At 41.2% G+C, this 16,371-nt stretch overlaps 1 protein-coding gene across 37 annotated transcripts in view; it reads left to right on the forward strand.

The window, feature by feature from the left end:
- DTNA (dystrobrevin alpha) overlaps positions 1-16,371 on the forward strand; it is a 359,261-nt gene that overhangs the window by 232,423 nt on the left and 110,467 nt on the right. For all 37 annotated transcript variants that reach the window (XR_006707706.1, XM_045458370.1, XM_045458369.1 and 34 more), the window contains one exon: positions 7,873-7,953. Coding sequence is in view for 36 of the 37 variants with exons in the window: in XM_045458370.1 (XP_045314326.1) it covers positions 7,873-7,953 (81 nt within the window). In the remaining variant the exon portion in view is untranslated. The remainder of the gene's footprint in view (positions 1-7,872; positions 7,954-16,371) is intronic.

A 16,371-nucleotide genomic window follows, 5' to 3' on the forward strand; every position in this document is an offset into this window, starting at 1 on the left:
AAGAATCTGTGAGGGAGCTAAAAAAGAAGGAGGAAATTGTAAATCTGGTCAGCTGAGTATTTTCTAGAAATAATTATTTTTTAAACAGCAAAAGAAAGTGCCAAAGAGATTTTTGTTTCGGAAATTACAAATGCCAAAGAAAAATTGCATGTGAAGGTGTTAAGGCAGGGAAGACTTAATTCAAGCCTATTGCAATGCAGTCAAGACTATCACACGAGAGAAGGGAGATTGAACTCAACTCCCTGGAAGGCAGGAGGGTTTTTAAATGCCAGACTGAGCTAGTAGCGAGCTACTGCTAAAGTCCTAAAGATTATTCGTGGGGAAGGTGATCAGTTGTGTTTGCCAGTTGTCCCAATTAGGAAGTTAAGCTTCTACCCTCCACAGAGACTGGGAGATCTGCTCCAATGATTACATTTCAAAGGTTTGGTTCCCAGGTCCTTAAGAAAGATATTTCTGGGATGTAAAACTGTCGAGAGGCTAGGAGATTACTTCTCAAAGGGGCAGACAGAGAATTTACAATGAAAAGTTTTCTAAAGTAAATGCTCTAAGAAAAGGAGCTCAGAGGCTTAGAGTCAGGAAGAAGCCTGTCTGAAATTTAGTCAGGCTCAGGGAAATGTTAAGGCATCTTAGCCTTACAAAGGCCAGGGAACAAAGGACATAATGAACAGAGAACAATAATTGATAAGAACAACTGGTAAGAAATTTAGGCAAATTCAGGTGATTACAGCACGTATGCATTAAACATCTACTCTGAGCTCATAACCACAGGCCTCAGAAGCAAAAAGAAACGGCAAAGAAATGAAATTAAGGATAGCGTGGACTCACATATAAGCAAAAAAAGACTAGCCTTGTATTAAAAAAAAAAAAAAAAAAGCAAAACGAAACACTAACTCTGTGGCCACCAACTTCGATTAAAGAAATTCTAGACAGGTTGCCCTTAATCAAAAATTCCCTTCAGTATAATGCCCTAATTATCAGTTTATTTGGTACCTTAGATTAAAACTAAAAAGACTAGTTAAATGTAAATGTCATCCTCACCTTGGCTTTTCAGCCATCAAATAAGTTTATCAGCTCAAATAAGTTCATCAGATTGGCTTTTAGCAGAATAAATTGTTCTTGGAATTAAATCACCTTCTCTGTTTTTCTGCTCTCAGAGGACATCACTCGGCCTTATATGACACTTACTTATGAACTTGTCAGTCATTGTTGTGAATGCTTCCTAAGGTAGCTTAAGGAAGGTAAACCATAGACCTTTACCTTCAAATCCATTCTCTTTAGATGCTGAATAAATGTTGGTTTAAAAGCCTACAGGGCACAGGATAGGTAGGTTTTAATCAGAGGAGAGTGATTGGAAGACATTCCTTCAGAATAAGGAAAGCTATCTAACAGGATAAGGAAGGGCCTGAGGAGAAATCACAATGATACCACTGGCCTCTGCCCAGAGGAGGGATGGAAAATCAAAGGGAGGCAAGTGTAGGTACTTGGAAAACACCCGAATCCTTCAAAGGCAGATAGTTCTTCAGGAAATGGACTACAAGTCAGCACGTGGCTAATGGGAATGGAACCTACAGCATGATTTTGCAATGCACACTGTGACTTTTAGGAAAATGGATTTCAAAAATTGAAAACAACGACACGAATGAGCCCACTGCTATGAGCCCACCATACACACCACTATAGGCCATGGTGGGTACAGGGACTATTTCCACTTGCTTCTTCATTTCTCTTGCTCTTCAGCCTCTTTAAGATGTTAATACCATGGGTCACCATCCTGGAAATACTCTCTGATGTCACCACCCAAGTCTGGTCTCCTGCTGTTTTTGACCACTGCCGTTCTCTTTTTCTGTCTCTTAGGAGATCCCAGACACCCTGAAGCCAGATCATACCAAAGCTTTGTTCTTGAACAAGTCCCTCCATATACAATTTTACTTTCTCTCAAGGCTTCACCTTTATTGTCATGGCTCCCAAGTTTCAAGAAGTCCTTCAAAACCACATCCGTGTTCTCCTGAACCATCTTATCCAGAATAGTCAGCATATAAAGTCAGTGTCCCTCCAGCCTTGCTTCCTCACTGTCAAGGCTTCTACTAATGAAACAACTTGAGGTGGGCTCACCGTTTATTCCACTAACAGTGCCCATGGCTGTATGCAGAGTCTTCTCTTGGAAGAATATTCCCAGTCTTGGCCCAGTTAAGACAAATTGCTACATTTTATGTTTGTTGGTAATTCTGAGAATGTATTCCATAGTCAGGAGTTCCATATCTGTATCTCCAACTGCCACTGATATCTCCACTTGGACATCCACAAGCATCTCAATCCATGTAAGCCCAAAACTGAACTCTTCATTCACGCACCTGCAAACCTATGCCTCCTGTTTGTACCTTGGCTCAGAGAGGGCCTCCCCACCCCACTAAGTGTCCTAAGAGAGAAATTTGACCATTATCCTTGACCCCCTAGCTCCTTTACCTCTCTCTCACTCTCTCTCTACTCCGCATACACACACACACACACACACACACACACACACACACACAATCAGCAAGCATGGAAGAGTTCAGACATGGAATCTTCATAGGCTTCATCTTTATTCTGTAAATATTTGTTGAGCAAATTTGAAAAATGAATGAGATATTTAATTATCTTAATGACTTTATAAAAGGCTTTATAATGAGCTATCAAAACATGAAAGGCAAAATATACTTTAATTGTGTGAAACTATTTAGAATGTAATAAAACTAGGGGCACCTGGGTGGCTCAGTTGATTAAGTGTCGGACTTCAGCTCAGGTCATGATCTCATGGTTCATGGGTTCAAGCCCCACGTCGGGCTCTTGCCGACAGCTCAGAGCCTAGAGTCTGCTTCGGATTCTGTCTCCCTCACTCTCTGCCCTTCCCCCACTCACACTGTGTCTGTCTCTCAAAACAAATAATTACAAAAATTTTTTTAATTATTAGAATGCAATAAAACTAAAGCCAAGAAGTAGGTAAGATAGGTTGGTTGGTTGGTTGGTTGGTTGGTTGGACAAATAGATAGATGGACGAATGGAGGGAAAGAATGTAAGAGGTAGGAGGAAGGAAGAGAGGGAGAGAAGGAGGAAAGGAAGGACAGAGAGGAAGAGCAGAGAAAAATCTTGAAAGGAAGAACAAAAAAAAAGGAAAAACAGGATTTGTAGGAGATAACAGTGTGATCAATCAGAATTTCTTAACTGCATCTTTGTTTTTGTCTTTATCACTTTCTTCCAAGTATGACGTGGATATGAGAGATTGGAAGACAAGATACGAGAGCATCAAATTGCCTTAAGTGGATTAGCTTTAAATGTTCATTATGAGGGGCGCCTGGGTGGCGCAGTCGGTTAAGCGTCCGACTTCAGCCAGGTCACGATCTCGCGGTCCGTGAGTTCGAGCCCCGCGTCGGGCTCTGGGCTGATGGCTCAGAGCCTGGAGCCTGTTTCCGATTCTGTGTCTCCCTCTCTCTCTGCCCCTCCCCCGTTCATGCTCTGTCTCTCTCTGTCCCAAAAAAAATAAATAAATGTTGAAAAAAAAAATTAAAAAAAAAAATAAATGTTCATTATGAAAAGTTTCAAATATATAAAGAAGTGGAGACAGTAATATTCATCTCTGCCCTTAATTATTTAGCCCCAGTCCCTTCTGTATAATTATGAAGCAAATCTAAGGTATTATTTAAATGAGTTGAATCTGCATGTTTTAAAGAATTATATCCCAGTGATACAATAATACAGGGAAAAATATCTTCCATTTTTTTCAGAAATAATGAGACCATTGCAAAAAAATTAAAAATAGGGAAATGCTATACTCATTTTTTATTAAGAAGGAAGAATATGGATTCTTGAGAGTCTAGGGTATGAACTTGTAGGTTTTATGATAAGATGGATTCATTTTCAGGTCGTGGAAAAAATACAGTGCTAATCCTAGACATTTCAACATGCTAAGAACAAGGATTGCTCTATTGACTTCTTTATGCATTTATTCAAATTCTATCTTTTTTATAAAGGAATTAAGTCAGTTAATTTCCCTTTTTAATAAGGCTCCTAGACTGCTAGCTCAGGAAAATACTATAGCATAAAAATGAACCTTAATTCAACAAGATACTGACAAAGTCTCTTATGTTGTGCATGTGTTGGAGATGTGAGTCAGTTTGCCATACAATTAGGTTGATTTATAGGTGGTGTTGTGACCATATCTGCAGGAATAAGCAATGGGTCAATCAACTTGGAAGGCAGCCTCTAGTAGCATACAAGAAGAGTCTATGTGTGGCCCTGTTCAGGTGCTTGGTTTTAACCAATAACTTGGACACAGAAGACCTGCAACTACTCCCAAGGCAAACTACAAACTTATAGACTTTCAAGAAGAGACTACCCATGTAAAACTGAATTAAGTTTCTGGTTTATTGGGGGTGGGACAAATAAATAGTTTAAACAAGGGGGATAAGCAGAGCAAGAGCCTGTGCAGCATGTCTCAGCTCAGCGTTTTTGGGTCCCAGAATCCAGATGGATCCTGTGGTTGCCACTTACATGGTCTGTGCAAGGTGCATCCCCTTTGAACTTCAGCCAGGAAGAACTTATACAAATAGGAAACATCTAGAGACCCTCAGACCCCTTCCTGATTCTTGAACAAAAAGAGGGTCAGTTAAGTCCACATCATGATAGGGCAGGGGAGAACAGTCAGTGCACTCCCGTCCCTAAGTATCATCATAACTACATGTAGGAGAGGTGCACCTTTGCCAAATTGCCCCTAGAGCCTCTATGAGAGGGAGGTGCAGAGGAGCTAGTATTTCTCTCCTCAGAGGATAAAGTTTTGCTGGAACTAAGACATTTAATTGTCTGCTGCATCACAGCCCTTTTATACCTGCAGATTATCATTATTCTTAAAGAACTCACGCAACTAATCTATGTCCCTAATGTCTTCTTTTAAAGGATTATTTTCAGATATTGAGACTCTCTTGACTGTTGAGCCAAGCTCAGCATCAGTAAAAGTACATCCTCATCAGGGGAAAAGGCAGATTTAGTGTTCAGGTATTTCTGATAGTCTCTCTGTCTCTGGTTATCCAGAACCCTAGAGAATTAAGTTTCTAAATGAGCCTCTCAGATTTACAGAGGGCACAAAACTGGGAAGGCCCTTGGAAATGCCAGTGGCAAAATCAAAATTTTTAAAACTATCAGAACAATTACGAGCATGAGATAAAAATTAAAAGAAACTAACCAGATAAATATGAAGTCCTATCTTCAGCCTCCAAATAAGCATTTAAGTAGAAAATAGAAAAGATGTGATCATATGTAAATACATATGATTTTTTTCAGCTTTTTAATGAAAAGAACTAGAGGAACGAGCCATTTATTTTTAAAAATTGCATTCGTGGGGTGCCTGGGTGGCTCAGTCAGTTGAGCGTTCCATCTCTTGATTTTGGCTCAGGTCATGAACCTGAGGTCTTGGGATCGAGCCCAACATCAGGCTCCGTGTTGAGCATGGAGCCTGCTTAAAATTCTCTCTCTCTCTGTCTGTCTCTCTCTCCTTCTGCCCCTCTCTCCCATATTCTCTCTCTCTCTCTGTAAAATAAAAAAAAATTAATTGCATTCATAATTGTCCCTATCAAAACTGGTCATGATTGGTTTCTATATATTCTATACAGAGGAGGCAAATTTGGGTTAATTTTGTATATCTCACTTCAATGAGATATGAGCCATCCATAGAGCAGAAGGACCAGAATGGATGAAGGTCTCAAAACTGTCTGATGATAATAGAGAATAATGATAGCAACATCCACGTATTGAAGCCCTATTGTAGGCCTCACTCTGTGATAGACATTGTGCTTGAAATGGTTATGGAGTTGAACCACTCCAATGTCAAAAGGTCAAGAGGTTATGTCCCCCGCCAAACTTTAAACTCCACAAGGGCAGGGGCTTTTCTACATAACCTTCAGATGGTAATGAAGATGCTAATCAAGGTGCTTCCCAATGTGTGAGAAATAAATTATCAAGTGGCTAGAAGCAAAGCTTCTGTGTCTCCAGAAGGGAAATCACATCAAGTGGATTGAACTTATCAGGAGGCAAATTAAAGCTCAAATATAAAAAAGAAATTTCTATCACTTATTGTTGCTAAGGAAATGTACAGGAAACCTTTTTAGGAGTCCCACCTGCTAGTAGGTGGTCACGATATACAAGCCTCAGAGGTTACCAGCTGGTAAAGCTGATGCTGTTATCTCCATATACATGAAGAAATCAGAGACCAAGTAAAAACTTGTCGAAGTTCACATAACTGGGAAATGACAGATTAAGGTTTACTGACTCTAAAGCTCATTTATTTTCACAAGTGATAATCATTCCTGTCATTGGAAATAATCTTCTATGGCCATTGTCTACCTGTCCCGCTCTTGAGAACATTCTCCGTTTAGGAGAATTCCTGCACTGGGTGAGGGTTAAGCCCTCTCTCTTTGGTTCTTCAGGAACTCAGTATCAATGAGCCTGTTTGTCAAGTAATCAACTCTCATAAGAATGAATGTTTAATGATCTGCCTCATAAAACTATAAAGCAATAGGAGTATTGGTATCATTTGTGAATGAATCTGAAGAGATCAGTTTGAATCAAGGGAATGTTGATGCTCTCAATGCAGGACACATGCTAATTCATCCTGAGTTTGATTAGAAAAGCACTTAATTGGCCTCCCAATATAATTACTTCTAGGCCAGCTCATTTACTCGCTGCCCTATTATATTTTGAAGCATTCATGTAGCACTTTTACTGGTGAAGTTCAATATATGTCAAAAATAGCTCTCTGCCTTTATATCTGTTATGAACCATAAACAGGGCTTAACGAATGCCAAATATTGAGAAGCAGAAAAGAACAGACATTTGTTGAAAGTCTGCTTTGTCTTAGACACAGTCTAGAGATGAGCCCATTCAGAGAAGGGTGGGAGGATCACCAGGATCTCTGGTGTGAATGGGACAAAGAGCCCATCTGCAGGGCATTGTTGTGGAGACTCGCCCAAGCCGGGCAGAGGTCCTGGGTAGAGGGTGGTGGGAAATACCGTTGGGTAGGTAGCATGGGAAGAGCTTGGATTCTGAGCAGAACATTCAGACCTGGTGCTGTGAGCATCAGAAACCATGCTGGATTCTTGAGAGGAAGAGTAGAATGAGGAAAGTAGTTGAAGAATATGGGGAACACGTACTTCCATGTTAGAGAGGAAACGGAAGCTCCGGTATAAAAAAGAGTAGTGGTTGTTTTTAGAAAGTCTCCGGTGAGGTTGACAGGCAGGTTTGCAGGATAGACCCTAGTAATACTAATGAATACTTACACAGCTCGAACTACGTGCCAGGCAGTGCCCTCTGTGCTTAATTATAGTCACTCATGTATCCTCATAATTCTGTAAAATAATTAGTAGTAGTATCATCACCCCCATCTTCCAGATGAGAAAACTGAGGTTTCTAAAAGCAATTAGTCACACAGCAAAGAGGCCCAGCTTTCAGCAGGTACTCACTTCACAGCCGTATTCTGATGACCAATCACTGCGCATCTAAAATGGTTATTGGATGATAGTGCTGTCATCTTGCTGGTTAAGTCACAGCTTGACTAGATTGTTCTCAGAAGCGGCAGACACCGCAGGGCTGAGGCTGTGTTCCTTGGCCCACAAACATGGTTGACAACCTCATCTCCCGTGTTGGATACTTGTGTTCTTTTCCCCTAGTATTTGAGGGGTATGAGGCCAGACCTTTTCAAGTCTTAAAGTTGTGTTTGTGTTCTAATAAAAGTAAAAATCAAATTAAGTGAATGGGTTATATCTGTAGTTGCTTTCTTTGTAAATATTATAAATCCCTTTCCACACACATGGCATACCATATGTGTACGTTTCTCCCCCCCACCAGGGGCTCAAGATCTGGATCGTATCCGACTCTCCACCTACAGAACAGCATGCAAGCTTAGGTTTGTGCAGAAGAAATGCAACTGTAAGTATGCCAGCTGTTTGGACTAATTACCCTCATGAATCCTATCGTTTACATTCGTTATAGTTTATTAAAACTGTTTTTCTCCTAAGTGTTGGTAAAAAAATATGTTTACACAACAATAAAAAGAGTACTATGATACACAAAAGGTAGAGAGACTATTCGTAAGTAATTCTGAAGGCTGAATTGCTGCTCTTAACCACTGAAGTATTGAAATGGATAAGCCTCTAGATGTGTCCAACTTCCTATCCTTGGAATGGTTTAAATCTGGGTGGATATTTTTCTTCTCTTCTGTAGCCTTGGTAGTATCGATGCTGTGCCATCAAAATGGCTTCCAAGAACTTTATAAAATATCGAATATGAAGTCCTCTTTGTATTTGTGTGTCCTTTGCAAGTATAGGAATGTTTACAAGCTCCTGGAAAACATAGAATTTTCTTTCTGAAGCTACAAAATTAGCACTTTGTTTCAGAGTATTGACTACATTTGCCTACATCAGACAACAGGAAGAGAAGAGGCAGTAATATTTTAAGAAACAAAGGGACTTGCTTCATCTTTTTCCCAAATTTTAAAATGTCAGCGGCCAGCTAGATCACTAATCACAGCGAGCCCTTTACATCTTCTGCTGCACCGTCGCTTCCATCATATCACACCCCAGCCATTTTCTGTTGGAGAGAAAAATCGCCTCGTATTTCCTGTACATGAACTTACTCTTTTCTTTTTGTAAACTGTCTGCTATAAAAATTAATAACTGTTCTTATTTTCTAATTAGCATTGAATGGATTAGAAAAATGAAAACCATAATGTTCCCCTGAGTACATACACAGTTTTGAATAAGTGGCCTAGGGATTACGAACATTGAATGTAGAAACCAGCCGTTTCCACACTCTACCCTCCCCGAGTCTCCAGCAGGTGTTTCTTGGGGGCCCTGGGCAGGCCAGCCCCAGCCCCAGGCTTCCTGGCTTACAGCAAATCATTACTACTGGCGTGGGCAATGTGTATTTGGTCTTCGAGTTGCTCATCTACAGCTTATTCCTCAGCCTCAGTGGCTGGACACGGGGCTGAAGTTTGGGGCAGGATGACAAAGGAGTAAAAACAGATCAGCAAAATATCGAAGACATGTTTGACTCCTTTCAGGAAGCTAAACCAATAAAAAAAAAAAAAAAGAAAGTGGGGAGGCAATGAGAAGAACACTGCACACTACAAATGGAGGAAGGAATTTGTGGATGTCCTTGCAGCCCTGGGCACTGATGACTCTATAAAAGGTCTTTTGAGGACAAGGAAGAGGCTCACATTAAAGAAAAGCTTTTCTCCCCCCACCTCCCCAACCCCACCACCCATATTAAAACACAAGGAAAAATCTCCATGTTTTCGGCAATGAAAAAGTGATAGAATCCTCCCACGTGATTTCCTCATTACCACTCAATGGTCCTTAAAATAGAAGGGTGAGGAGAAGGAGCAGGGACAAGAATTCTGTCCTCGGAGCTTTACCAAGCAGAGTTTCCTCAGGTCTTTCAGCAGAGACGGGAAATTGCAAAAAGGTATTACAAAATCATAGGGGTGAACTAAAAAGTAAATAATAAAGAGAAGGAAGGAAGGAAGGAAGGAAGGAAGGAAGGAAGGAAGGAAGGAAGGAAGAAAGGAAGGAAGGAAGATGGGGGAGGGAGAGAGGGAGGGAGAGGGGGATGGGAGGGAGGGAGAGAGAGAAGAAAAAAAGAATCAGTGATTTGACAACCACCCCTGCAGCCAACATCACAAAGGCCCTAACTGGCTCCTGCCACCCTGGGGTGACATTGCTTTCCTGCTGCTCTCAGGTCATGGCCTTTCTCATTCCTGGGGCATCTCCTTTTCCTCTTCCTATTCTTTTCCGGTCTTCATCCTTATCCTGCATCCAGCATCATGTCATTGTCACATTGATCTCGGGGAAAACAGTGCTAGTCCATCCCTGGGTGGAAATAGAACTTTCATACCTGCCCAGTTGACTCTCAGTGCACCCATTCATTTACCTTTTAATTTAGAAAGCTTATAACGAGCTCCTCCTGTGTGTTCAGCACCATGCTTAGGTGCCCGGGATGAAGCAATGTGAGTAAGACATGCTCTCTGCCTTAAAGGTGCCCCAAGTCTAACTGGGTGGATGGAATTTTAAACAGACTCCTAACGCAGTGTGGAAGTGTAATGGTAGGGATATGTGTGCAGTGTTGTGGGAGCACCAGGGAAACAGTGCCCTACCTGGGTGTGAGGGCCAGTAAGAGGAGTTTCCTGCAGAGGGAGACATCTAGCCTGGTTCTTAAAGAGTTAGTGGACATTACACGGGGAAGTGTTATGCCTGACAAACTTCATCTATTTTAAGATGAGGAAAAAATTACGTTCTATGCAAACTATACAAAACTAAGGCTTAAGGAAGAGAAATGAGCAGGTTTTGGATGCTAAATGAAGCTGCTTTATAAAATCATTTCCACCTTGAGCAGAAGCGTTACATGCACGTACAATATGTGTTTGCTGAGTTTTCCTTCCTGACAATAAATATAACAGTCGTGATCTTGAGGGGCTTGCAAAATGCTAACACAGCTGAGTCTGTTTTATCTTAAAGGTAGAGCCTTCTTTTTAAGATAACCAGGACCTGATGTTTATGTGACATAATATCAGTCAACATTGAACCTACCCTCCTTAGAGGAAGGTCATTTTCGTCTGCAGTAAAACATAATCCACCATAAATAATTGTACTTTGTAATGGAGTTTTACTCTACAATGAAAGCAATAAGAACAAAAAGTCCAGGTAGTGTGTTTGTAAGTACATTGCTTTATTGGAAATTCTTACATAGCATTTACTTCGTAGAAATCAATGGACTTTGATGGAGAACAGGTTATGTTTCAGTCCAGACCTTATTTACAGGTAAAATTGATTTTGTATATTAACAAAACTAAACTTACAAACTACATGATAGAGGTGAAAAGCATAAAAACTGACCCTTGTGAAGTCATCGCCTACAAAAAAATATTGTCTGGATATAGACTTTTAAGAGATTTGTTTTCTATCTGATCTCAGATATCAGAAGGGTTAGTTAATTCCCTGTATTTCTGTCCCCACAGCCCTTGCCTACTCTCTTTATGGTTTCCCATATAGAACACTGATTCCTATCACCGCCATTCATGTTCATTCCCTTTAATACAATTCCTGATGGATGCTGAGAATAACTGGTTCCCAGGATTCTAAAAAGCCTCCAGTATAAAAGGCTAGAAAACTGTAGCCTGTGCACTAAATGCAGCCCTAACTTTTGTAGAGACTGTGAAATAGGAGTTTTTACAGATGAATATTTTTAATAATTTTAGAATAGGGAATGCTACTTATAATCCCTGTTAAGCAAAATGTTATCCCTCCCCATAAAAATTCCAGTCTTCTCGTTGGCAGACAAGCATTAAAAAAAAATCGCACTCCATTATTATATTTTTAATTTCATCATTGTATAAATTTTTCTCTTATTATATATATGCCATTGTAAAATCTACATAATATTACTATGTAATACAGTAGTGCCCCATTGTCCACACACACAAAAAAGATATTTACCAACCTCTGTTATAAAAGGAAAATTGTGGGGCACCTGGGTGACTCAGTCGGTTGAGCAGCCGACTTTGGCTCAGATCGTAATCTCACAGTTGATGAGTTCAAGCCCCACATCGGGCTCTGTGCTGACAGCTCAGAGCCTGGAGCCTGCTTCAGAGTCTGTCTCCCTCTCTCTCTGCCCCTCCATTGCTCGTGCTGTGTGTGTGTGTGTGTGTGTGTGTGTGTGTGTGTGTGTGCGCGTGGCTGTGTGTGTGTGTGTGTCAAAAAAAAACATTAAAAAGAAAAGAAAACAAAAATTGTGAGAAGCCATCTTTTCTGTTTTCTTTTTCTCCTTTTTCAAGTTTATTTATTTTTGAGAGAGACAGAGCGCGAGCAGGGGAGGGGCAGAGAGAAAGGGAGAGAGAGAGAATCCTAAGCAGGCTCCACGCTAGCACAGAGCCCAATGCAGGGCTCAAACTCACAAACCATGAGATCATGACCTGAGCCAAAACCGAGAGCTGGACACTTAACTGACTGAGCCACCCAGGCGCCCCATCTTTTCTTTTTTCAAGCAGAAGATTCTTTATTTCTTCAACTTTCCTCCATGGGATCTATTTTTAAGTCAGCTTCTTTCCCTTACCCTTCATCTTTGCACACTGTCATACCCTCCCTCCCCGTGCCATGACTAGCACATTCCCTGATGGAACAAAGGAATTTGTACCCCTAAAAATTAGGGGGCAGCAAGTTGGCAATCTTATTTTCTAGGAGGAATAGGACTGAATGGAGAATATGCATACTATTCCTAATACTGCTTTCTAATCAACAGCCTTCTCTTTAACTTCTGGGTTTCCTAAGAACTTTCCACAAAAATAAATACCCTATATGCCATGTAGGCATAAGGATTGCGAAATGGCAACATTCTCAGCCTTTGTTTTAAACAAATAACTATTTTCTGCCAGAACATTATTTCCTCGGTCAGCGCTGACATGGTTAATGATCCAGATACCCTGTAATGTCAGCAGATCATTTTTCAGAAATTACTTTGGAGTCAATGGAACGCAGCCTTAAGTTCATGAACAATAAAAGAGAATGAGAGAAATAAATCAGAAATCTCAAATCCCTCCTGTTTAATAGTAGAAACAAAAGTACGGAGGCACTTTCCTTTAGTTCTTCTGGTCACAGTCTGGATTTTCCTTTTGTCACTCATATCAGCTAAAATTTAATTAAAATTTCGCTTAAAAGGAAAAGAGGAAAGGTATATATTAGTATCTGAGCTTTCAGAGCTTCTCAAATGTCTTCCCTCTAATAAAAGAAACATTTTTATAAGTATTCTTCATCCGGTTATAATTTAAAGTTAGAACACATGCTTTGCCTTTAATAGCTCTAAATTTCTTAAAGGGTTTCTAGAACAACAACAACAACAAAAAAATGCAGACACCGGTTTACCTAATGGCTTCTCTGTGACTGTGAAATTAACCCATGTGAGTGCTATATATGTGGTGGGTCCTGAATAAATATTCTTCTATGAGTGAATGAGTATGCTTCACTAGATTCACTTTTCACCAGCTAACTGACTAGTCTTATGCTTCAGGAGTAGGCTTTACATATGTTTTTAGAAATAAATACTAATACCCCATTCGTTTTTCTTTGATTGGGTGTGCCAGCATATTCTTCCTCCCTGCCATATTCTTAAGTATGTGGGATTTTGGTGGCCTGTACCAGTTTTCTATCGTTACGTAACAATTACCCCATACTTAGCAACTTAATACAACACACATTTACTATCTTACTGGCTGTTGGCAGAATTCATTTCCTTATGGTTGAAGGATTGAGGTCTCCACTCCTGTGGACAGTCAGCTGGGGACCATTCCCAGCAGGCGACCAGCTGCCTGCCTTCCCTGCCATGTGGCCCCATAGATGTTTGCTTCTACTTCAATGCCAGGTAGAGTGGGTCTCTCTGACTTCCTCCTCTGGGATCAGCCAGAGAAAACGCTCCTCTTTTAAAAGACTTATGGGTGCGCCTGAGTGGCTCAGTCCATTAAGCGTCCGACTCTTGATTTCAGTTCAGATGTTGATCTCCTGGTTCATGAGTTTGAGCCCCGCTTCGGGCTCTGCACTGACAACACAGAGCCTCTTTCAGATCCTGTGTGTGTCTCTCTCTATGCCCAGATCACACGATCTCATCTCATCTCTCTCTCTCTCTCTCTATCTCTATCTCTCTCTCTCAAAAATAAACATTAAAAATAATAAAAAAATAAAAGACTCAAGTGATTAGGTCAGGCTTACCCAGAAGATCTCCCTATCTTAAGGTCAACTGATTTGACACCTTAATTACATCTGCAAAATCCCTTCACAGCAGTAACTGAATAAGCATTTGCTTAAACAATGGAGAAGGTATATCAACACTGAGAACCAGGAATCTTGTCCAGGGAGGTATGAAGAGGAAGGGGGCATCTTAGGGTTCTGCCTGCCACACTGCCCAAGATCATGGACTTTTCTGCTTTCCAGGTAATGACATAGACAGCCTTGGGTGAAAAACCAAAGTTCAAAGTAAAATCTCAAGCAATAGGAACAGATCCCAAAAGAGGTATGTCTGAAGGCGAGAGATAGGACTCTTTCCTGTCAAAGAGTCACAAGGAAGAGCAGGAATGTTCAATTAGGGAAATAAGTGGCAGATGGCAAAACCTTGGAGCATAATTATCTGTGTTCCAAGTGATTTGGATACATATTTTCATTCTTGATGAAATTCTTTCTAGACACTTGTTTAGAATAAAGAGAAGGACATCGCGCTAGAATACTACATTCCTAAAAGTTCCCTGGGGCGAAGCTGGTGGGGACAGCAGAACATAAAACCATTCAAGATGCCTGTGTGATATGGCAGTGGAGAACCAGCCCCTCTCCAGGCACCCTGCATGGAGGAACCTGCCCCTTTCCAGGCACCCTGGATGAAGACCCAGCTTCTTTCCGGGCACCCTGGACCTATGGCAAAGTCATTTCCTCTTAACTAGAGCACACTTCTGGTAGACACAAAGCTATGCCTTTAAGGTTCTGGTGCATGTGATATGGGTTTAATTAAAGCAGCTTCTTCCCTTTCTCCCGCTTCTGCATTATACCAGGAAATCAGGACAACCGAACACTTTTGCGCTAGCAGTTTAGGAAAGAACCTCATCTTTAAATGCCCCAGCCCGTTGGGAAAGAGTGATGCGTGCACAGGAATGCCTTTCAAGCTTCCCAGGCCCATCCAGCAAGTAAGACTCAATGGCCTTCCCTTATGGTCTGCCAAGCTGTGTTCATGGGCACCTATGGGATCAGCCCAGAGCCAGTGAGCAATGAAGGGCCCCCCAGAGGGTGCTGTCCCACAGCCTGGCTCCCAGGACCTTGGGGGCTCTGGTAAACACTAAGATGAAACCAAAGACAGTCAGGAGGACAAGGATAGAATAGTGGCCACTCCCACATAACCACACCTGTGATCCATGACAACTAAACCAAGGAGGTTGTGTTCACATTTTGTTGGTGTCACCAGCAGTCACTCATTTATTTACTCACCCAACAAATGTGGACTGACGTGTACTGCATGCCAAGCATTATTCTAGACCATGGGAGGGACGTATGATAATATTCCTTAGTGTATAAATTAGTATTAGAAGAGTATTAGAAGAACCTCAAGTTTAGAATCTAATGATATGGTCTATTTTTTTAGAAATCTTCAGATTTTGTGAGTATCAAATAGTAGATACGCTATAAAACTTCGCTATGTAAGCTTATATCTAGCCTGTCAGCCCCCTGAGCAAACTGTCATTTTCTGAGGGAAAAAAAAAATTACTTATAAGTGTGGTGGTTAAAGAAATCGAGTATATCTGTAGCTCTTGAAATAAATTGTCTAGCTATTTTTGATCATTCATGGTGTTGGGCTACGAATTCCACTTGACCTCCTTTTTAATCAGGAACGGTAAGGTTCTGTTCATTCCGGATGAGGAGAGCATAGCATAAGAGATGTTAGGTGGATTCCCCTGAATAAACACCAGGTAAAATCATCTGAGAACTCAGCTTCTAACTTCCAAGTATTAGCCAAATGCCATGGTAAACAGAGAGCCTGTCCTGCAATGTTGGTCAAGTGTATGGACCACTGAACCTGCTACAAAGCTAATAATGCATCAGCCCTGAGCAGCTCAGTTTCTCAAGAATAATAAACCTCACTGTAAGATCAAGTATAATGCATTTTAATTCCCAAATCCAACACTGCTGAATAAGAAAGTGACGTCATATTGTGGGAAAGGATAAGTTGACAAAGAGTTATGTTGACCACACAGAATCAGAATCTGTTTTTGAACATGGTCAGAATCACCATTTTCTTCTCATTTATTTTCTGAAAGGGTTCAACCAGTTATAGGGACTTGGCTAGAATCGGCGCATTAGCCTGTGTTTTCCGGAAAGCAGACTCCACAACAAGGCTTCTGTGGAAGCCTGCTCATTTGCCATTCCAGAGCAGAAGTGGAACGAGGGAGGAAAGCCAACAGACCATGCAGGAATTTCTAAGGAACCTTTTGAAAGGCCGCAGAACTCTCCAGCCAGGGGACACAAGGAGGATGTACTAATCTAGCTGCTCTGTCCTGCATTGGTCAAGGGGGGCCTACAAGTGTTAATACCCCCGTGCTTCTGGATTACACTTGTGTGAGTGCTAGGCAGGTTCCAGGTGTTCCATTGAAGGTATGGAGCAAGGGCCTGAGGCCAGGTGCTGTCTGGTTGCAGCTGCCCTGAGCTGATCAAAGTCTGTGCCATGATGGTTCCTTCTGCAGGGGCTGGGGGAAAGGTGAGCCAAGGTTTTGAAAAGATACAAGAGAGGGGTCTGAAACATTGCCTCCTGTGTATCTTGGTTTTC

This window comes from Leopardus geoffroyi, chromosome D3 (assembly GCF_018350155.1).
Source record: "Leopardus geoffroyi isolate Oge1 chromosome D3, O.geoffroyi_Oge1_pat1.0, whole genome shotgun sequence".
Classification (NCBI taxonomy): domain Eukaryota; kingdom Metazoa; phylum Chordata; class Mammalia; order Carnivora; family Felidae; genus Leopardus; species Leopardus geoffroyi.